This window comes from Carettochelys insculpta, chromosome 6, assembly GCF_033958435.1.
Source record: "Carettochelys insculpta isolate YL-2023 chromosome 6, ASM3395843v1, whole genome shotgun sequence".
NCBI lineage: Eukaryota > Metazoa > Chordata > Testudines > Carettochelyidae > Carettochelys > Carettochelys insculpta.
The window spans coordinates 78,874,716-78,897,502 of NC_134142.1; the positions used below are offsets into that span (position 1 = coordinate 78,874,716).

General features: G+C 45.5%; 1 protein-coding gene across 8 annotated transcripts in view; it reads left to right on the forward strand.

Annotated features, from left to right (window-relative positions):
• The first annotated feature begins 2,514 nt into the window (after positions 1 to 2,514).
• SCUBE2 (signal peptide, CUB domain and EGF like domain containing 2) overlaps positions 2,515 to 22,787 on the forward strand; it is a 68,562-nt gene continuing 48,289 nt past the window's right edge. For 7 of the 8 annotated variants that reach the window (XM_074998918.1, XM_074998924.1, XM_074998920.1 and 4 more), the window contains exons 1-5: positions 2,515 to 2,725; positions 4,968 to 5,090; positions 6,942 to 7,067; positions 10,121 to 10,255; positions 22,482 to 22,607. In XM_074998918.1, coding sequence (XP_074855019.1) covers positions 2,638 to 2,725; positions 4,968 to 5,090; positions 6,942 to 7,067; positions 10,121 to 10,255; positions 22,482 to 22,607 — 598 coding nt within the window. In that variant the 5' untranslated portion in view covers positions 2,515 to 2,637. The remainder of the gene's footprint in view (positions 2,726 to 4,967; positions 5,091 to 6,941; positions 7,068 to 10,120; positions 10,256 to 22,481; positions 22,608 to 22,787) is intronic. The other variant, XM_074998921.1, reaches the window with a different exon arrangement.

Consider the following 22,787-nt stretch of genomic DNA (forward strand, 5'->3'; position numbering starts at 1 on the left):
TGCAGCTCCAGAGCTGCAGGTTACCAACCCCACGCTCACTTTGGTCAGCTTGGATAAAATGGCACCGTTGCTGACTTCGCAGGCTGGATTCTGGCCCACGGGCAATGTGTTGGCCACCCCTGTTTTAGAGTAACTCACTTAATTTGTGCTTCATTTTTGGAGTATCAAAACAAAAAAGCAGTCTAGTAGCACTTTAAAGACAAACAAAATAATTTATTAGGTGAGCTTTCGTGGGACAGACCCACTTCTTCAGACCATAGCCAGACCAGAACAGACTCAATATTTAAGGCACAGAGAACCAAAAAGAAGTAATCAAGGAGGACAAATCAGAAGAAAAATGTCTGATTTATACTATATACCACCAAAGTTGTTTTAGTATTAAGTATATTCTAAGATTTCTGTTTGAGCTCCAATGGTCTATTTTATTTTGTTTCATACAGATGAGATCCTTTTGCTTTATTGTGCCTTCAAATTTGACTTGCTTGTGTTTGTAGCTTATAACAACTCCCTTAACCATGACTTCATTTTGTGGTAAGTTTTCACCTATCCCCTTTCTCTTTTGAGTGATGGGAGACTTACTTCATTAATGTATATAAAGCACTTTGGAAACCTTGGAATAAAGGTGCCAGAGCAAAACAAAGCAGTATTTTCTTTTCAAAATGAGATGGTGTAAGGGGACTGTGTTCCAATGGAAAAGGCCAAACCCCTGACTTTTAAATTAATGGACATAAAGCACTTTGAGGTATTTGAATGGGCAATACTACGGAAGCATAAAGCTGTATGATAAATATTGTTTACTCACAGGGCAATGGAACCCAATGCACCAGCAGCCACAATGTCTATTAATTTAATTTTGCACTGCTTTCTACTTGGTAAAATATACTCGAAGGATTCCCTCAAGTGTTTAATGTGCACGATTTTTGCATTTATAGATGGGTTTGACTGGAGCTAAAAATGTCCATGGTATACAATAGGTGTTTTTAGTTGGATTTTAAAAGCAAATAACTTTGATCATTTCAAAAGCAATGAAGCCTAATGCTCCGGTCAGAAAAGAAGGTGGTAATTTATGGCTACCATTAAGGAAACAAAGACAAAGATGGAGGGAAAGTTTCACTAAGTGAAGATTTACAAATGTGTACAAAACACTCTTACAACTAGAAACAGCCTGGTATTTCTCTCGGAAGAAAACAAAAGGAAGGAGGAGGGAGAAGACAGGCATCCAGCCTGCCCTCTTGCCTTCATTGGGCACAGAAAGGTCAAAGGAATAACGAAATTAAAAAAAAAAAAAAATGGTAATTTTACCGAACACCATGGCCACTTTGCCTGCAGAGCACCCTAGCTCTGGGATGGTCACAGTAATTTCTGGTTTAGGAAAAAGGGTTGTAGACTGGGGCGGGTAGTGGCTGCCTGGGGGCCTCTGCACAACAGGGTCTCTGCCTCTGTATTTTGCACAGGGTTGATGAGCACAGTCAGGACTTAAGTAAAAACTATTAACAAAACAGTTATGAGGGGGTATGTGCTGGCAAGTACTGCAGTGCGTCTTTATACACCTGTACGTAAATCAAAAAGCAGTCAAGTAGCACTTTAAAGACTAGCCAAGTAGTTTATTAGGTGAGCTTTCGTGGGACAGACCCACTTCTTCAGACCATAGCCAGACCAGAACAGACTCAATATTGAGTCTGCTTTTTGTTTTGATAGTGTATAGACTAGCACGGCTTACTCTCTGTATGTAAACAGTAACAGAGAGAGAGCCGTGCTAGTCTATATACTATCAAAACAAAAAAGCTGTCCAGTAGCACTTTAACAACTAACAATAATTTATTAGGTGATAAGTTTTCATGGGACAGACCCACGAAAGCTGATCACCTAATAAATTTTGTTAGCCTTTAACGTACTACTGCACTGCTTTTTCATCTGTGTGTAAATGAGTGGGTAAAGTGTGCATGTGCATGGAATATGCTGGATATTTGCACGGGTTTGGCTGCATTAGACATTGCTTTTTGGATGACGATCTTTCTCTCTCTGGAGTGGGATCATTTTCCACAGTTCAGCTGCACCTGTGGCATTCACACCCATTGTGAAGTGTGACTCGGGCGTGAGTGGAGTGGAGTTGCGGTATGTCTGCACAGGTTGCCTGCTTGTGTAGGGAATTTGTACCTAGCGTACTGTGCAGGGGTTTTCAAATCTCCGGGGGCTGGGTATAAATTTGGGGGGGTGGCGGGGTGTGCCCTGGCAGGGGTTCCCTGGGGGGCTTGGAAGGTGGGAGTATGTGCAAGGGGGTGGGTGGGAGGCAGAGTATATGTGTGTTTCTCCAGCTGTAGTGTGGGTGAGAGCAAACATCTACCCCCGTGTCTGTGAGCAGGTGTTCCCGCTGCGGGGGGGTGGGTGGGGCGGGGGGTACGTACGTGTTGCGGCCGAGCCTGCAGGAGGCAGTACGAGCTCCTCTCTGGGTTCTGGGCCGTGGAGCGGCCCATGACAGCAATGGGGCGGGGGCGACCCCGCCGCCAGGCCCCCTGCGCCCCCTCCCTGCCGCCCCCTGCCCAGGCCGCGCGGCGGCTGTGAGCGCGAGCCAGGCTGGGCGCCCGCCGCCGCCGCCTCCCCTTCCACGTCCTGCTCCTGCTGCGGGCCGCGCGAGCCATGGGGTCCGGCCGCTGTCCCGCGGGGGCGGCGCTGCTGCTGCTGCTGCTCCAAGGAGAGCTCCGCGCGGCCGGGCTGCTCCTGCCCGGTGAGTGACGTACCCGGTGTGTGTGTGGGGGCGGGATCCGAAGCCCCCCCTTGCACTCTCCCGCGCTGCGATGCTCAGGCGGACGGGGCGTCTGCGCCCAGCCCGGGGCGGGCGCTTTCGCTCCCCGCGCCCCAGCCAGCTGCCCCCCGCGGCCCAGAGGCGGGCGAACACTTGCGCGCTTGCTTAGCTTTCCGCCCGCGGTGTAAATGCGCGGCGCTCAGCGGGGAGGGGGAGCTCAGGGCGCGTCTCTCGTGGCCGGTGCTCAGGGCGCCACTGAAGACCTCTGCTTCCTAATACCGACTTCGAGCGTCTCGTTAAGCCTGTGTGGAGCAGCCCCGTTGACTTCAGTCGCGCTACCCCAAATGCCTAACAGTGCTCTTGGATGCAGTGTGGTTGCAGCCATGTGAGCAATAGGATATTCGAGAGAGAAAGTGGGCGAAATACCGTGTCTCTCACTGGCTCAACGTCTGCTCTTGCTCTGGGGCGCGTGGTGCCTTGGATTAGCTGTGCCACGTTGTGATGGCCGTGTGTAGGATCTATGGATCTTGAAAGGTGTGTTGCACCTTTTCTGTCGAAAGTTACACTTGGCTGGTTCAATGCTTGGTTGTTGTTTTTAGAACTGGCCTTGAACCCACCCCCAGCTCTAAAACATCCTTGGAAAATGGGGGGAGCTCAGAGGTGGAACTGAACTTCCCATTTTTGGGTAATGCCTCTCACCTCCAGGATCACCTTTGTGACAACTACTAAGGCTCCAAAACTCCCATTACAATGTTTTTCCTTATCCTGCCACCAGGTCCCTGCTAATCTTGCCACCCCAGCATTGGTCTTCTCATTTCCTGATGCTTTCGATCAGAGGTGTTCATAAGGCATCCAGCACTAAGAACCAGATTCTAGACCAAAGGTGATCTCTGTTCAGTGGGGCAGGGAGGTTCAGCAGAGTTTTGATCACAGTCTGTTGAGCTGGTTGGTCACATGATGCTGGGCTGTCATCTCGTTCCCGGCTGCTAAATTGCATTAGAAGAAACTAACACCATATTAATATTCTCCCTCATAAGCAATTGCTCTAGTTGTTATGGGATGTTGGCTGATATATGGGGGAGGTGAAGGTGTCTCATTGGACACCTCCTATTCCATTTAGAATCTCTGTTACATCCTGGGCCATGTCCGGGAGTGGGAGAGGGAGGAAGCTTGAGCACCTCTGATTTAGCCACCAAATGCTGTATTGAGACTTCAGCATGAAGACTTCCACTTCTGCTGATTTGCCTGCAGTCTCAGCTCCTTCCCATCCAGGACTTCCTTTCCTACTATTCTTGCCCTTAAAACTACCTTTTCCATTGATTTCCTTCCCCTTGATTATTCATGGGACCTCATTCTGTCTGTGCTGATTTGCATCTTTTCCTACTGCCCTAGAAGACCCCATTCTGATGATGTCTTCCCTTCCCTGTCACTCTTCTTTAATGGCTATCTACAATTACTCCTGCGTTTCCAGGATTTCCTCTTTTGCTGTTTTTTTCTCATTCCTCACTTATCTTGCATTGAAGTTTCCAGCTGGGTGCATTAGCTATGGCAAGCTATGTTCTTCTGGAAAAGCAAATGCATGCTGTGTGTTTCAGCAACATTGCTCACCAGACGTGACTTTCACTTTTTATTTAAAAAAACTAATTTGGAAGCAATAAACACATGTGAATAACCATCTGTTTAGTGGAAAGTAAAAGCTTAATGTGTTTGGGGTTGTGTTTTTGAAACTCTTGGCTGAGTGTTTATTTTTTTTCCCTAGGACCTTTTTGTTAGTTTAAAGAAAGTCATGCTTCCTAAAAGTGACATCAAAGGCTTGAAACTTAATTTTTTTCAGTAACTGGTTGTCTGGGGATCTATAGATGAATTCTGTCTGTGTATGTGTCTGATACGTACCTTTCTACATGGAGACATCTACTGTTAATCAGTGTAAGTCCATGGAATGATACTGAAAAACACCACTTGAAGATCTAGTCCATAATGCATAGACACAGATACTTATCAAACGTATGCATGTACATAATCATTCAAGCTTAGGCTGACATGCACACACATCCACATGTGCCACTATCATGCTGGCATGTCCATATGTATCTATTGCACATGCATGTGCTTGTTCATGTATACATACATGACTATTCAACAACCAACCAAACATTCTCATGGTGCAGTGGTGCACCCTCAGACATCTATCATTAATCATTTTATGTTATTTTTTTTTAAATAGATGTGGATGAGTGTGCCCAAGGGACTGATGACTGTCATCCAGATGCTATTTGTCAAAACACTCCAAAGCTGTACAAGTGTGTGTGCAAACTGGGTTACAGTGGTGAAGGGAAAATGTGTGAAGGTAAATTGACTGCAGTACTACACACTATTTGGCCATAGCAAGTGCGCCAGAATTCATAGTTAGGACTGCAAAAGAGATTCAGGGAACGCTAGTGACAAGCTGTTCACTCCTTATGTCATGTGTGTAGCCTAAGAATCTGAAATATTTCAAATGTAATTATATATTGTGTGTGATTTTAAAAAAAAACAACCTGCAAGCACTACTTCTGTCCAGCTCCCCAGATTTATGGCAGGTACCTTTTTGAAAAGCTTTAGCTTGGAAAAGGAGAGAAGATGCCTTATTCCGACTATGAATTTGTCTAGCTTCAACTTCTAGCCATTAAATCTTGTTGTATCTTTTTCTGCTAATGTAAGGAGCCCTCAGGTTCAAAACTGCTGTTCTGCAGGTAGGTGTTTACATACTATAATCAAATCATAGAATCATAGAATACTAGGACTGGGAGGGACCTCGAGAGGCCATCGAGTCCAGCCCCCTGCCCCAATGGCAGGACCAAGTACTGTCTAAACCATCCCTGATAGACATTTATCTAACCTGTTCTTAAATATCTCCAGCGATGGAGATTCCACAACCTCCCTTGGCAATTTATTCCACTGTTTGACCACCCTGACAGTTAAGAACTTTTTCCTAATGTCCAAACTGAACTTCCCTTACTGCAATTTAAGCCCATTGCCTCTTGCTCTATCCTCAGAGGCCAAGAAGAACAAGTTTTCTCCCTCCTTCTTATGACACCCTTTTAGATACCTGAAAACCGCTATCATGTCTCCCCTCAATCTTCTCTTTTCCAAACTAAACAAGCCCAGTTCTTTCAGCCTTTCTTCATAGGTCACATTCTCTAGACCTTTAATCATTCTTATCGCTCTTTTTTGGACTCTCTCTAGTTTCTCCACATCTTTCTTGAACTGTGGTGCCCAGAACTGGACACAATACTCCAGCTGAGGCCTAACCAGCGCAGAGTAGAGCAGAAGAGTGACTTCTCGTGTTTTGTTCACAACACACCTGTTAACCTCCCTAACCTTCTCATTGTTAAAATGAATAGATTGAGCTGCTGGAGTGTATCACTCCAAGGCCTATTTTCTGATCCTTTAGTCATTCTCGTGGCTTTTTCCTAACACTTTCTAATTTATTATCATCCTTCTGAAACTATGGACACCAGAGTTGGACACAGAATTCTAGTAGTAGTTGTAGCAGAGCCAAATATGGGGTAATATAACTTTCCTACTTGAGATTCCCCTGGCCACACATACATACATACACGTTAACCCTTTTGGCCCTATATGGGCATAACTGTTATCTAAACAAAAGAATACAAACAAAACAAACCCTCAAACTTCATTCCTCACCATAATAGTGCACTGGTACAAAACTGTATGTAGACCAAACCTTAATCATTTAAAGCATGAGTCCTGTGCTTCAAAATCACCACATTGCTTTTGAAAATCTCACTCTTAGAACTTCTTGGCTGCAGGCCTGCTGACGGGGCTGCGGGTAGGCTGGGGGGACGAGGACAGTTGCCCTGGGGTGTGATGTTTCAGAGAGTTTGCTTCTTCCCTCTAGTAACTTTACTGATTTCAATGGATTTAATCCTGATTTACATCAGCATTTAAGAGAGAAAATGTCCTTTTAATAAACAGCTATAGAAAGAGTAAAACTATACTTTAACACTGGATTGGAATCCAAATTCATCTTGTCATTTTTCAGAAAGATTGAACAAATAATATGCTAAGTATAGTCTATTTGGAAGACTGATGATTTAAGAGAGCAGTTATTGTTCACATTTATACAATCATGGCATAGACAGGTCATGACAAATTAGGAAGCATCTGTCATATTGACTTTTGCTTTGTCCCTCAGACATTGATGAATGTGATGGTGACTTCAATGGAGGCTGCGTACATGAGTGTTTCAACATTCCAGGCAATTATCGCTGTACTTGTTATGATGGCTTCATGTTGGCTCACGATGGTCATAATTGTCTCGGTAAGGAACATGCTTCCTGACACTGCAAATATTGATGCTGATATGCCCCTTCTTAATTCTGTGAAAGTAAAAACCCTGTGATTCATGGGTGCTGCATTAAAGAAGACATCTGGACAAGAATGATACATATTAGACAAAGGCATTCCAGGTTTTGACATTTCAGTCCCTCTGTGACCGGTCTGAGTCTCAGTTTCCTCATCTGTATGGGGGATAATGCTGACACGCTCTTCTGAAGTACTTTTGAGTTTTTTGGATTAAAAAATTGCCAGGTATCCATCATTATTCTGTTAACATGCTTCTTTGTGAAAACTTTAGTAAACAGACCTGTTTAATACCATGAATATTTCACATTTTTTGGAAGTGTAATTTAGGTCCAAGTACAACTGTGTGGTAGCTTTGGGAGAAAGGTAGCCTTTCTCTAGATGTGGAGTAGCTCTCTCTAGATGTGGAGTAGCTCTCTCTTCTTATCTTCTTGGTGGTTACTTGATAATGAGTATACACATGCTTTATCCTTCTTCTTGTGTATCCGATATGGGCCTCATTTCCATGCTACCTGAGCACCTCACAGTTGCTCATATACTTGTCCTTATAACACTCGTGTGAGCTCAGCCAGTCCTGTTGGTTCTTCAGTAGGAAGATGGAGCCAAAAGATTGGAAAGGTAAGTGACGTGTGACTTGCTCAAGGTTATTTGGGAAGTCTCTGGTGAACCAGGAAATTAAACTCGATTTTTACTGAATCTGAAGCATTGTATTGCCCTTCTGCTCTACAGGATGTGGCTCTTGTTTGCTGCTATGTGGTGGGCAATAACGTTAGAGACTGTCTCCATTCACATGTATGTGTAGACTCCTGTGCACCCCTCACAAATGCTTCTCGTTACTGCCTGAGCAGTGGGGCCATTACTGGGATGTTACTTTGGGAGATTTCTACTCCTTTTGAGGAGGGGATTTGCCTTCTAATGGAGAATTTGGAGGCTGGTATAAGCCATGCAAGAGCGATAAGATATTAGCACGTGATACTTTAGAAATGGGACCAGGCCTCTGTTAAAGCTCTAGGGCAAGAGCCTCACCTGATATATGTGGCATAACCGCTCTGTCTTCATTGGAACTTCATCAGTTTACAAAAGCTGGTGGTCTCGTCCGTGGGCCAAGTCCTGTATGTTGTTATGTAAAAGGGAGAGGTTGGAAGGTGCAAGGCTCCAAAGCTGGGTAGCTATTTAGTGTGCAACTGAACTATTTGTTGAACTTTTTAGTATTAGGCAGTGTCTTATCTTCTCTCTCATTTATTTAAACACACAAGTTGGGTTCCATCAGATTCACATTAAGGACGCTCACTGAACGAGCACCTGACTTCTTTTAGCTCACTAATAAAGGGCACGTTATTTCTCCATACAAAGAACTCCTCTAATATGTGAATGCTGAAAATACCTCTGGTCATATTCTGATCTCAGTAACTTCACAGGTGATGCCTTGAATTTACACAGCTGTAACTGACACCAGAATCTGCACCACTGGAGCGTTTAATATAGGGGTTTCTCATCATTGCTAGGCTGACTGTTTTTAAAAAGAAAAGCAGCATTGAGACAATAGTTCTTGGTGGTGGTAGGAGGTGAGAGGTGGGGGCTGGGAAGGGGGGCAGAGGGGAGTGGATCATACTAGGGCAATACAAACTTTAAAACAGTGACGTTCAAATCACAGACTTCCTAATTTTGTGTGTCCCTTTGAAGGTATGATTTAAAATTAAAATGGATATTTTGACATGCAGCAAATTTAACTTCGTGTTTAACCGTTTACTTACTGTATTTTCTGTGTTTTACTTACCTAATTTATGCCACTTTTTTGTTAACTAAACCTACATTATTCCTGAAGACATGTATGCCTGGATTTCAGTGAGACAATTACTTTTTAGAGAGAGTAAACAATATTTCATTATTTTGCCATAGTCCACAAAACATTTTCCGGAATTTCAAATCCACAGTACTGGAAAGTTTTGGTGATTGTTTAAATATTGATTCCTTAGATTCACATCACTGTCAAACATCTAAACTTAACTGTTTCTAGTACGACTGAGACCTCTTGGAACTTAATTTTTATTTTCATTCTTTTCTACCACCAGGATGATATGCTAAGTTTGTCTTGGTTTAAATACTTAGGATGTCTCACTAGTTTTGAAGGATCTATCAGAGTGTTTGATTTCACCTATTGCTAAGAACATAAGGCTTCATCCTGTTTTTAGGCACTATTTTATGGAAAAATGCTAAATACTAATTTAAAAATATCTTGGCTGTTGTACTGGAACAGTGAGCAGGTTGAGGGCCAAGCCTCAAGTGAAAATGTAGTTGTGTACTGGCAGATAAGAGCAGAATTTTGCCATGAAACTTGTATGGCCTGTTTTCCTGGGTGCTGAGCATCCGTAATTCCCAGTGAAATAAATAGGAGCTATGGGTGCCCATGCTTTCTGAAAATCAGGTCTGTAATGTTTATATCATAGCAAGAAGCCACAGAAAGCTTAAATCAATGATAGGTGAAATTCAAAACATTTGAAAGTTGAGTTGAGAACTTCAGTGTTCAGGACTTAGCTGGAGCTTTTCTATTATTCATATCTCTTGGTTCTGCCAAATTAGAAAGATATCTGCAAGAAAAGACTTTCTTCTGAAGTTCCCCATGTTTCCTGCCTTTGGTGAGGCCATAAGTATTACAAGATCAGCATTCCTTATACCTATTTCAGTAACTTCTCCTTCTGCCATTGGCCACAACCAGGAAATAGAGAAGCAGCCACATGCTAAGAGACAATAAGTTGGAATGGGGTATGTGTGTTTGTGTGTGCATGCAAGTAAGATAATTGATATTAGTAATTTTCTCTTCCTCCATCTCTGCCCCAGAATAAAAATCCTCTTTAAAAGGTCTGGTCGATAGACCCATTATGGCTTCGAGAACACAAATAGATATTTAATCTATACTAGCTGCATGCGTGAGATCATCCTCCGGGCATTGATGTATTACCGAGACAATAAATGCAGCTGTGCAGATACAAACCCAGTGTCTTTATTTTTCAGATATGGATGAATGTACGTTAAACAACGGTGGTTGCCAGCATCTTTGTTTCAATACCATGGGGAGCTATGAGTGTCGATGTAAGGCAGGGTTTTTCCTGAGTGACAACCAGCACACGTGTATTCAGCATTCCGAAGGTATTGGTCTTTTCCTTCCAAACAAAGAACAGAAACTTCTTGTGGGATTCATTTCAGTGGGAATTGATTATCCAAATCTCTTGGCTTTGAAAAATCTGTCCTATGTTCTCAGTGCTTCGTGATTCTCTGCAGCTGTGCTATTATACTTTTATTGACAGCTGTGCACCTCCTTAATGTCTGATGTCCCCAGTGTACTGCTTATCTGGGTTGTGTCACTGTAAGCTTCTGATTGGCTTCTGTGAAATGGTGAGGGCCCTCTGTTCCCATGGCACTGAGATTCAAAAGCCTTCTGCACCTTTCAGGAGCGTTGTCTTCATGAAGCATGGCTAGCTTTCATTTAGAGCTCTGTTCAAGAGAGAGGTGCATTGTTTGCTTGCCCCAAACAAAACACCCATGGTTGGGCCAAGTTTGCTGACTTGTGTTCGAGAGTCTTGAATTGTGGGGTTATAATGTTGTGGTATATGTGTTTGGGCTGGAGCCTTTGCTCTGGGTACCTCTCGCCTTGCAGACAACCTAGTTACCGCCTCTTGGGGAGGTGAATTACCTACATCGATGGGAGAACTGCTCCTCTCACTGTAAGTAGTGTCTACAGTGAAGCACTATAATATATACTGTGCTGCCCTAGCATTTTAAGTGTAGACATAGTCTGAGTATGCATGACTTACAGGGGGTTCTGCAGGTTGCCCTTATGCTGTCCACAGTAGGATCAGAGTCTGGAACAGTGTCAAATGAGATGACTTTGTGAGAGAGGGAGGAAGTGTCCTTTTTTGTTTGTGTTCCCTGACCAAGATGAACGTACATTTGGTACTCTCTGGTGGATCTAAAGGCAAAGTCAGTTGGTTAAACCCATGCCTGTACCTAATACCTAGTGGAGTGCTCTTCCCTCTGTCTCTTCAATGGTATGTCTTAGGCCTGGTCTACACTAGGGATGAAAGTCAATTCCAGATATGCAATTTTAGCCATGCCATTAGCATAGCTAGAATTGACGTATCAGGATCGACTTCGTTCCCTGGTGTAGATCAGGGCTCTTGAGGCTTGCGCTGATGCCCCTTACTCCACACAGCAGCATGGCGTGTCAGGACCGACAGCCAAGTGCAGAGAGATCGATTTTTGCCATGTCGTCGCTGACATGGCAAAATTGAACTCTGGTGGATCAATTGCAGAGCGTCAAACCCACAGTAAGTATAATCATACCCTTAAACTCTGTCTCCCCATTTGTCTTATCCCAATAGGAGTAACATCTCATCTCCCCTCATTCTTTATGGTTACTTTTCCATTTCCTCTGCAAATTCTCTACCTGGATTTACTGTCTCACAGTTCTTGTTCTCCTCAGTTTTGCTGTCTTTTCCCCTTCACCTGCTTCCTCATTTTTGGTTGACTGATTCTTAATACTGCATGACACTAAAGTTGATCGAACATTTGTTTGCCAAATAGGGTATTTTTGACCAAAATATAATTTTTTTTCAGAAAATTTTCATTTTGGCAAACAATTTATGCTTTTCCAATCAGGGTTTTCACTCTTGTGCAAACCATTATTTTTTTTAACCAAAACCCTTGTTTTGTTTTTTTTAACCTAAAATGGTTTGAGAATACCAGTGTTTTTCAGATTTCTATTGTCATTGAAAAATTAATAGTTTTAAACCATCTCTTCACATTACCTCTTTTCGTTCTTCCCTTTCATTTTCTTCTACCCCACAATGGAGCCTCACCCCCCTCTTGTTCTATACATGTAATCTTTTCTGTGCCCATACATCACCTGTTCCCTGTTCTCTATTTCTCTGACCCTCCTCTCTCCCCTGACATTTGTGTTCACCTCCCTTGGTCTATTTCTGTAATAAGGAAGAATATTTAGGGTACAGGACCCAGATGCAGGAGGTATGAGCTCATTTCCTCCTTTGCCACAGATATCCTCAGTAGTTTTGGGGAAGTCACTCAACGCTTCTGTTCAGAGCACTTCCCTATCTCCTAGGGCTGTTGTGAGGATACATCTGTCGATGATGATTGTGAACACTCTGATTCTGCAGTAATGTGGCATGTGTGAGGAGGTTGTGAGGGTGGGACAGGAGAAATATGGAGGCCTGACCTGTGGTTTCAGTGAGAAGGCTATGGGAAGGCCATTCTATTCCTACTGCTGGTATGCATGATGAGGTAGCATTGGATTATCTGCTTCTTGGGGAACATCTTCCCTTATCCTTTGTGCTGTACATTGTTTGGCTCAGGGCTATGAGCTGAGGCACTGAAGGAGTTTTTAGATAAGAGGCAATAGGTAGGAGTGATAGTCATCTACTGTAGTGGGTTGGGCCCAGACCAGAGTGGTACTCCAGCTGGTTCTCTGATTCTGTTTGAGCCTTGAATAGTTCAGCTGGACTCATAACCTCCCACTGATTTGGACACAATCATAATTTGTCCTTAACTACATGCCCTGGATTTATGCCTCTTCAGCTGCAAGTGACAGAACAGATGTTTTGTGAGGACATTGCACGAGTAATAGGGATAAATCACTTACCTATCTACAGCTTTTCTCTCTGTTGTTGAATTTATTTCATAATACCAATTTAGCTAATTCCAGCGGAATGTCACCATAGAAATAGAACATTGTGATCCTGATGTGGCTTCGTATTACCATTTCTGGTCATAGTCCAACTCCACTTAGGGATCCATCACTGTCATGGTTATTTAGTTCTTTTGGCCAAAGTCAATGAGCGTAATTAGGAGGTTCAGGATTTGGCTCATTAGGATGAGATTTAAAGACACTGCCATCTGAGGGCTGGTGCCTAGAGGCACCACACCACTGGAAGCTCCTGGTGCTGTTTTACCTGTAGATATTTGACAGCCAAAATATGTTCCCCTTTTAACAGAGCAGTACTCTCTTTACACAGGGTCAGCCCCATTCTCTAGTTGGTGGGGAGAGGATGAAGCATTCTCAGGATATCTGACCCAGTGAATGGTGCCAGCGTTCTCCTAGGATGTGCTCAAGTGGGGCCAGTACTAAGATTGTGGTCACTCTTTGTATGGGGACATCCTTTCCCCACACCTCCTTGTGCACCTGCACAAGACTGTCCTGACTCTGAGCCTCAGTGTTCACAAAGAATGGCGTTTATGGTAATGAGTATGACCCTGCCTTCGTACAGCACCCTCCCTCCGTGCCTAGCAGGGTTTGCTAACTGGGTTTACCTTTCTTCCTTGTTCCCCACGCAGTTGTCCTGATATGGCTGCATAAGGATTGAATCACTTCACTTATTCTCACATTGGTTATCGTTACTTTGGTATTTATATAAAAGTATTTTATATTTGTCAGAACTGATTTTTTAAATTAACACCATCATGAAGCATGTGACTGGTGAATAGTAAAACATTTGGATGCACTTGTCCATGTAATATCCTTATTTTGGTAAATTAGATTTAGAGCTTTTTTGGTCAAAGTACATTTAACTATTCAGACATTGGGAATTTTGTTGTTAAAAAGTGGTTCCTTTTTTGTAAGATCCATTTTAACTTTTGGTGGTGAAGTGACTGAAGTCCACATGCACAGAACTGAGCAATTTTCAATTCAGCATTTAAACCATTTGTTTAAGTTCAGTGAACTTTACCAGAGTAGCTGCTTGAACAGTTTCTCCTTTGGGAGACGAATGCACACAAAGAAATTACTTTAACAGAAAAGAAGCTGTTAATTCTCTAAGGCTACGTCCAGACTAAAGCAATCTATTGAGAGAAGTTACTGTCTGACGATACCTTCTGACAAAACATCTGTTGTCAGATTGTGACCAGACTGCAAAGCAGATCAAAAAAGCAATCTGCTCTGTGGCCATACAGCTCAGCCGCTCTCTCAACAGAATGGGTTGCATGGCCTGCAGTGCCTTCTGGGAGCCCCGGCTAAGCGTGCCCTAAAGCCTGCCCCGCCCCAACATTCCTTGCCCATGTTGAGACTTACCTACTTCCATGGAGGACAGCACAGCTGCTACAGCAGGGCTTTGATGCTTGATGAGAGGGATACAAAGCTTTCCAGCTGACCCTGGTGCCAGAGCTGCCCCAGGGCTTGCACTGGCCCCACTCAGAGGTGCTTCAGCAGCTGCTGAACCTCATCATGGCCGTTGTCCTCTTCCTCAGGGAGGGCAACCCTGGCACCACCTTTGCTGCTGCATGGGCTTACCTGCTCCCACCCTCTGGGTGCCCAGGTGGATCTAGAGGCACAGCACCAGTTGCGACTGATGGGACCAGCAGTGGCTCCAGAACTTCCAAATGTGGAAGGACACCCTTCTGGAGCTCTGCACCTGGTTCGTCCCCACCCTTTGGAGACAGGACACCTGGTTGCGGCCTATGATCTCTGTGGAGAAGTGGGTTGCCGTTGCCCCCAATAGCTACTGCTTCATGAGGAGCTAGTTTTGTGTGGGGAAGTCCACTGTTGAGGCCCTCCTCATGAAGGTAAGGCACTCTTGGGCTGCTGTCCCTACACAGAGGGAGATGGGGGACAGTCCACTCAAGGGAAACCCTCAGGGAGTGGGGTTGGAGGTGCAAGGGGTGCTGGAGGTAGATGGGGAAGAATACAATCCCACTCTTTCACAGCCCTGCTGCTGTGGTGGTGACCTCACGTGGGGGACTCCCAGAGAGCTCACAGGGGAGGAAACAGGAGAGGGCTGGAGAATCCTTCCCTCAGTCCCTGATGTGTGTTCGGTCCCCTCCCTCTGCAGGTCACGACGGCCATCAACATGCTCTTGCTGCAGAGAGTTGTCTGTCTGGCAGACATGGACACAGTCCTGGGTGGATTTGCTGCCCTGGGTTCTCCAGCTGCTTTGGGGTTATCGATGGGACCCACATCCCAATCTGTATCCTGTACCACAGTGTGGCAAAATACATCAACTTCAAGGCATGTTTCGCCATCATGTTGCAGGCTCTGGTTGACCACTGTGGCCAGTTCATGGCTGTTCATGTCGGGTGATCAGGCCAGGCACATGACACATGGGTGTTCTGTAACTCTGGCCTGTGCCAGAGGGTGAAGGTGAGCACCTTTGTCCCCCGCCAGGAGCTAGCAGTTGGGGATGTGCACATCCCCACTCACGCCCTGGCTTGTGAAGCCCTCCAATGTGCAGCTTGATGCAAGCCAAGAACTATTTAATGCCCACCTGAACCAGGCCTGGATGGAGGCTGAGTGCACTTTTGGTCTCCTGAAGGCACACTTCAGGTGCCTGCTCCCTCCCCTAGACGCAGTGGAGCACAGCGTCCCCCAGGTTGTGGCCATGTGTTGTGCTCTCTACAACATTGTGGAGGGGAAGAGGGGAATCCTTCCTTTCAGGGTCAGGGGCAGATGCCCGCTGTGGCTATGAGCAGCAAAGCACAGCTCTGATCCACCAAGCCCATAGGTACAGGTTGCGGATCCACAAAGCCCTAAGCAAGAGCTTCTCCTGCGGCCCCCAATGACCCTCCCCAGGGCACCCCCAGTGGGGGCCTCAGGCCCGCATCCCTACCCTGTCCCCACCATGACCCCTCCCCAATAAAGCAGGGGTGGTATTCAAACAGCTTTTTTACCTAAACAAAGATAAATGTGTTGTGAATAACCTTTGTAATAAAAAACTATTTACCAACTGTAAAACCAGTGAATTATGTACAGTAGGGGACAGACGTGCGATGCGGGGTGGGGAGCTATGGAGGAGATGGGGCTGCAATGGGGTCAGGTTTGGCAAGGGGAGCTGAGAGGATGTGAGAAGAAGAGGGGGTGGGCATGGCATGGAAGTGGGCATGGCCCTCAGCCACTGCCAAAACTCCAGGAAGCCTGCGGGGGGATGGCTGGTGGGGGTCGGGGGAGTGGCATCGGACGTGGGCTGGGGCTAACAGATCTCACCAGATGCTGGTGGAGGAGTTGAAGTGGGACATCAGTTGGTTCCAGGACTGTGACTGCTACTCCTGGTCGTTCTGCAGCTGCTGCTCCAAGAGGTCCATGAGCCTCCAGAGGGTGGCAGTGTGGGACCTCTGGAGGTCCTTGCTTGCCCAGCAATGGTCCCTCCAGCCATGGGCCTGCACTCTTGGTGTGGGGGTGCTGGCTTGCCCTGGCACTGCCTTGGCTCTGGATCGCTCTGGTCCTCGCTCACCCTGTTGTCTTGGCCCTTGCTTGGTGCAGGTTCAGCTGTGAGGAAGACAAGGAGAAGAGATGGTAAGTCGTTCGCACAGCACAGCCTCTAAGGCCTTGCCTCCCACTGTGAGCAGCAACTAACACCCCCCAAGCCATGGGATGGGGATGTCCTGGCGCATGTGGCCTGCACAATGCGCCCCACTGCATGGCGACTCTGTGGTGCCTCAGGGATTGGGCTGATCGCTGTGGGCCTCCATCCTCCCCCCGCCCACAGTCGAAGGGCTGGCAGCCAAAGGGGTCCCTGCAAGGATGGCGAGTGAGCCAGGCAGAGCCTGGCCCTCCCTGGGGCCCTCTTACAAAAGTGTGGCTTGCAGCACTGTCCGCAGAAGCAGGCGCTGACTCTCATCTGCCGGCATGCCCCTGTGCTGGGAGCCGCACTCTTCTCTGTGTCTGGGGTCAAGCTGGTGCTCATATGGCTGATTCTCTTCCAGCCATGGCAGAAGCTGGCAGGGCCACCCCTTCTTGGGTCTGGAGCTCATCCAGCACCCTGTGAGGCCGGTGCCTGTGCTCGGGTGCTGCCTGCTGGGTCCAGGTGGAACATGCTGCCTTGCACATGGTTCCACATGCCAGGACGGCAGTGCAAGGTCCCCACCTGAGCTGGCCTGGTGATGCTCATAGCATGCCCCATCTGTGCCTGCCTTCCATGCCCTGGGATGTGCAGCACGTGGGATACTTACCAGAGGGACCCTCCCCCAGCTCTGGGGACACCCTGGAGGTGGCCTGGCTGGAGGGACCTGACTCTAGGGTGATGAGGAGAATGCTCACACTCACCTCAGACCCCGTGTCCACCTCTGGCTCCAGCAGGGGTTGGGTCCCAGGATACTACTGCTCCTCCAGCTATGAATGGGGGGGCTCCTCTGCTGTGTTGGTGGGGGCAGGCAGAGGGGACATGTCATCCACCCCCAGGACATGATGCAGCTCTCTGTCATAGGGGCAGGTCGCAAGCCCTGCCCCAGATCTGTGCCTGGTGTCATGGCTCCACGTGTATTCCTGGAGGAGTTCCTTCACCTTCACCCACACCTACTCCATGGTGTGGGCGGGGTGGCCCAATACAGCCAGGGTGGTGGCCAGCTGGGCATACATGGGGGCATTCCTCTGCTTGGGTTTGGGGTTGAGGAGGGTCTGTTCTTCGCCCCACATGTCCAGCATGTCCTGGACCTCAGCCCCAGACCAGGAGGGGCTCACATTGGGTTGGGTTCTCAGGCTGCTCCCTGAAAGGGCTGGGGCTTGCGAGTGGCCTGGCTCTCTGTCATCTCTGCCAGGTCGGGCGAATGGTAGTGGCTCTGAAGGTGTGGGGACAAGCAGCTCTCAGTTTCCTGCCACAGGGTTTACGAGGATCCCTGCAGCTTTAAAAATGGCCGGAGGCATGGACCTGAGAGTGCTGCATGCTGCGGACTGGGCATCCTCTAAGGAAGGTGTGAGGCACCCTGGAGGCCTTTTCTGTTGACAGAGGGCCCACCAGGGCACCTAGACTGCTTTCTGTCAACAGATCTCTGTCGAGAGGCTGCTTCTTGGGGGAACGGCAGAACTCTGTCGACAAAACTGCTGAGTTCTGCCAGTTTCCTGTCGACAGCATGCGCTAGTTATCTGGATGCTCTGCTGGATTTGTTGACAAAACTCTCTAGCGTAGATGTAGCCTTAATGATTTCTTAACATCTCTTAGCTCACAGAGGGATTGTATTGCATGTTTAAACTTAAAAATACCACAAAAGCACTAGCATTAATAAGGCTAATTTGTGATCTTTTATGTAATGCGCAGCTCCTTGATTGACACTGTAATAGTGGGTGGTAGCTTTCATGTGGGGATCTTTGGATTCTTTTGTTTGTTCTGTTGGATTTAAGGCATCTTTGTTCTCAGTGTGGGAAAGGAATCAAAAATCCAGTAGAGCAGAATAATCTAAGCAGTGTAGCATCCATTCCTTTGTTAATTAAAGCTTTCTTATCAGAGGAAGAATATTGTAGCCTCAATCTGGGATGTGTAGAACATAATATGCAAAGTAATTGTCTGATTAAAATGTAGCTAAATGTGCATGGAAGACTGACCCCAGCTCCCCTGTACATATATTTCTTCCTTTAACAATATCATTTCAAAGAGAATATATTTTGAAAATGCACACTTTACCTATTTTCTTTTACACAATGGGGCTTTGCTCTGATTTTTTTTTTTTTTTTTAAATTTCAGAGCATGATTCTGCTTCTGCTGAAGTTAATGGGAGTTATTTCAGTGGGCACAGAATTAAGCCCTCAATAGGATTAGCCAGCAAGTCTGAAGAAACTGACCAGAGTCCTCTCTAAGTAGTTATGTTAGCCAGGAAGAAAACAAAAGTGGATGGTCCTGAAACTCCGTTTCTTAAAATGTAACACTGCCTTAGAACAGTTTATTGTAAAGTATGCTCTCCTTGGGACGCCCCCACTGTTTTCCATTGAAGTAGCATTCAGCTTCCTCTCCTGCCTCCTTAATTTTAGGGTTACAGGAGGATTCAGTTAAGATCTACAGTACTCTGCTCTGCACAACTGAGCCATATGAAAGTTCATAGCTTTCATGAACCCCAACTTTTCTGTAATTGGAATCTCATGTTTTGTTTAACAGTCATATTCCAGCCAAAAGTTGTGGTGGTGCAAGGATTGTGTGTTTTGTATTTATTGTGTCGTGCTCAAATTTTTGCAGTGTTATGCTCTTTGTGTGAAGTGTGACACTCATCATAGATTAAGGTGGAGGCCCACAGTGATGTGTGGATATTTAAGAAGTGATGCGTAAAGCTCTGTCAATGTGCTTCGGCCCTGATATCCAGGATTGCTGTTACTACAGCAGCTGCTCCCCCGGTGAGAACTGCTTCATCATAACAGTTTTGCAATGTCTTCAAGGAGCTACGTCTAGGCACTGAATTCCTTACAGATGATGCCTAGATAGACCAAAATGTGACCTATCTTAGGTTCTTATAAAGTCTCCATTAACATAGTGTCTGAGCTCCTCACAGCCTGTAACGTCTTCATTCTCACAGTGCCCTATGAGGTAGGTTAGTGCCATTATTCATTTTTACAGCTGGAAGTGATATCTAGAGAGAGTTGCGAAAGGTTACACAGGATATGCAACTGGAAAATTGAACCTAAATCCAAAGGAAATGCTCAAACTCCTGCACTGCCCTTCCTTCCTGACCTCCAGCTGTATCAAGGAGCGTCTGGCTTTATGAATCATGATTCCATTCTGTCTCTTTGATGTATTGTTGACTTTTTAATAGTACCTCAGCAGTACTAGAAGCAGAGATGGTAATAACGCATTGTAGCTGGGGTGGAAAATTCCTTAAGACCCTTGGAGTAGGGACCGTGGTGGCTCACCATCCACCTCCTCATCCCCCTATTGCATGGATGCTACTACAGTAGCTATGAGAGTTACTTTAAATATAGGCTGAATTTGCAATATTGAGGACAGAGGTTGCAGCAACAACAGTTGTGGAGGAAGGTTCAGTGGATCTCCCTAGAGCCAGTGAATCTGCCCTAGTATCAGAGAGGTAGCCGTGTTAGTCTGTGTCTTTGAGAACAACAAGAAATCCTGTGGCACCTTATAGACTAACAGATATTTTGGAGCATAAGCTTTCATGGGCCCCACAAAATCTGCCCTGTGTATCAGATTTGGCCCTAAGAAAATGAACAAGATTAAAGTTCCAACCCCAGAATAAAGCAGGTATAAAGCTGCCCTAAACATAGCTAAGGAGGATCCTCTGGTTGTTTAGCATTGTCTGAGTGACTCCCTTTCCAGGTGGTTTTGAGCACAGCTCAGCCAGACCAGAGGATCTGTCCACAATCTTGTAAGTGATGTTATTTTTGTAAGTAATTCTAAAGGAATGGAGAATGAAATAACAGAGCAGTTGCATGTTTTTATTGCTGTACTTCAGTGGTTAGGAAATCCCAATAAGGGGATGAACCTTTGCATCAGAATATCTGTGGGATACAGTGAAACCTTTATGGCACACAGAGTTAAAATAAACTTTGGCTTCGTTAGTGCTGAAAAGCAGAGTAAAGTCTTGCCAATGGTTAGGCCACAGATTTAGATGGAAAAAGGCAAATGGTCTTATAATGAAAGGAACATTTTCTCATTGTTTAATTGAGTGCGGTATCTGGCAGGGGCCACTTGAATCACCACAACAGCCAGAAGCAGATTAAGTGCTCAAGTGTGAACACATCATAATTGACAGACACAAAACAATGAGATGTCTTTATGAGGTACACCAAAGGGAAGGAGAAATCAATTGATTTCATATTATTTATTTATTTGGATCCAGACTGCATTTGCATGTACTAAATTGTATTCAGCTATTCAGAGACACAGCACAGAGGTGGAGTTACATATAAATCATAGAATCGTAGAACACTACAGGTCCAATCTCCTGCCCTCATGGACAGGACGAAGCACTGTCTAGACCATCCCCAGTAGATGTCTATTAACCTACTCTTAAATATCTCCTGTGGTGGAGATTCCGTAACCAATTTATTCCAGTGTTTAATCACCCTGACAGTTAGGAAGTTTTTCCTAATGTTCAACCTAAACCTCCCTTGCTGCTCGTTAAGCCCATTGCTCCTTGTCCTATCCTTGAAGGCCAAGGAGAACAGATTTTCTCTCTCCTCCTTGTAACACTCTTTAATATACTTGAAAACTGCTATCATGTCCCCTCTAAGTCTTCTCTCTTCTAAAGCAGTCATACAGGGGAAAGGGACCTAGGGGTTATAGTGGATGAAAGGCTGGATATGAGTAAGCAGTGTGCCCTTGTAGCCAAGAAGGCTAACGGCATATTAGGGTGCATTAGGAGGAGCATTTCGAGCAGATCTAGAGTTGTTCCCCTCTGTTAGGCACTGATGAAGCCACATCTGGAATATTGTGTGCAGTTTTGGGGCCCCCAGTATAAAAAGGATGTGGATGTGCTGGAGCAGGTTCAGCATAGGGAAACGAAAATGATTAAGTTGCTGGAGCACAAGACGTATGAGAATAGACTGAGGGATTTGGGCTTGTTTAGTTTACAGAAGAGAAGACTTAGGGGTGATTTAATAGCAGCCTTCAACTTCCTGAAGGGGAGCTCTAAAGAGGAGGGTGAGAAACTGTCCTCAGTGGTGTCAGATGTCAGAACAAGGAGTAATGGTCTGAAGTTGAAGAGGGAGAGGTGTAGGTTAGATATTAGGAAAAACTACTTCACCAGGAGGGTGGTGAAGCATTGGAATGCGTTACTTAGAGAGGTGATGGATCCTCCATCCCTCAAGGTTAAGTCCCAGCTTGACAAGGTCCTGGCTGGGATGATTTAGTGGGGGTTGATCCTGCTTGAAGCAGGGGGCTGGACTAGATGACCTCGTGAGGTCCCTCCCAGACCTATGATTCTATGATCCTAAACTGTGTCTTCCTAAGTGGAGTGCTTTGCATTTGTCCTTATCAAACTTCATTCTGTTTATCTCAGACTAAATCTCCAGTTTGGTAAGCCCCCAGAGGTGGCGTTAAAATGTACTGTTTGGAATTAGAAAGAGTCCAGTGGAAATTAGAATAGGTTAAGATGCTCCTAAAACAGCAAATTTCTTGCTGCCCCTAGGTACAGTACATGTGACTGCTGATAACCATGATGGAAATGTGGCTCTCCAAACCTATTGCTCAAGGCCAGTAATTTGCAAAGATGTGAGACGCTTCTGACTTTTGTACATCTCAGAATAAAGCTGAATATTCCTTTGCCCCACAGCAACTCATTTTGCTATTTTATGGGATGACTAAAGAGGAAATTACAGTCTTTGTGTCTGGTCCTGCAAGGTATTGAGCATCCCTTAGTTCCTATCAAAATATGTGGTCCCTGCCCCAGACCCCTTACAGTCTAGAAGAGACAAACAAATAATGGATTAAGGAAAGGGAAATCACAGTGCAGGCCATCTGCTTAACCTTTAACAGGACTGGGTTCCTTTTATTTCTGGCATATCAGCTATTTACTTTCTTTTGTTCAGATATAGTAGAGTCTTTCAAGAAATGTAAGTTGTCTGCGGTTTACATACAAGTTGGGCTAATGTTTGTACCTGAACTGTTACCTGCATCTGAAGACACACACAAGGATACTGATTATGTATGCTGTTTTGCAGATGGCAGGAGCTGCATGAATAAAGACCATGGCTGTGCCCATATCTGCAGAGAAGCACCGAAAGGAGGAGTGGCATGTGAATGCAGACCTGGATTTGAACTGGCCAGGAACCAAAGGGATTGCATTTGTATGCAGCTGTCTATATGTTCATACTGATCCTTAGAACAAATAGAATTCTGTCATTTCCGCAGCTGATCACTCATTTGGGCAGTGGTGTATATGCTTGTGCTAAGGTGATACGTCATGTAGACCCTGTGTTTTTGATGAAGTGAAATATCAGATAAAAACAGTGGCTTTCCAGAATGTC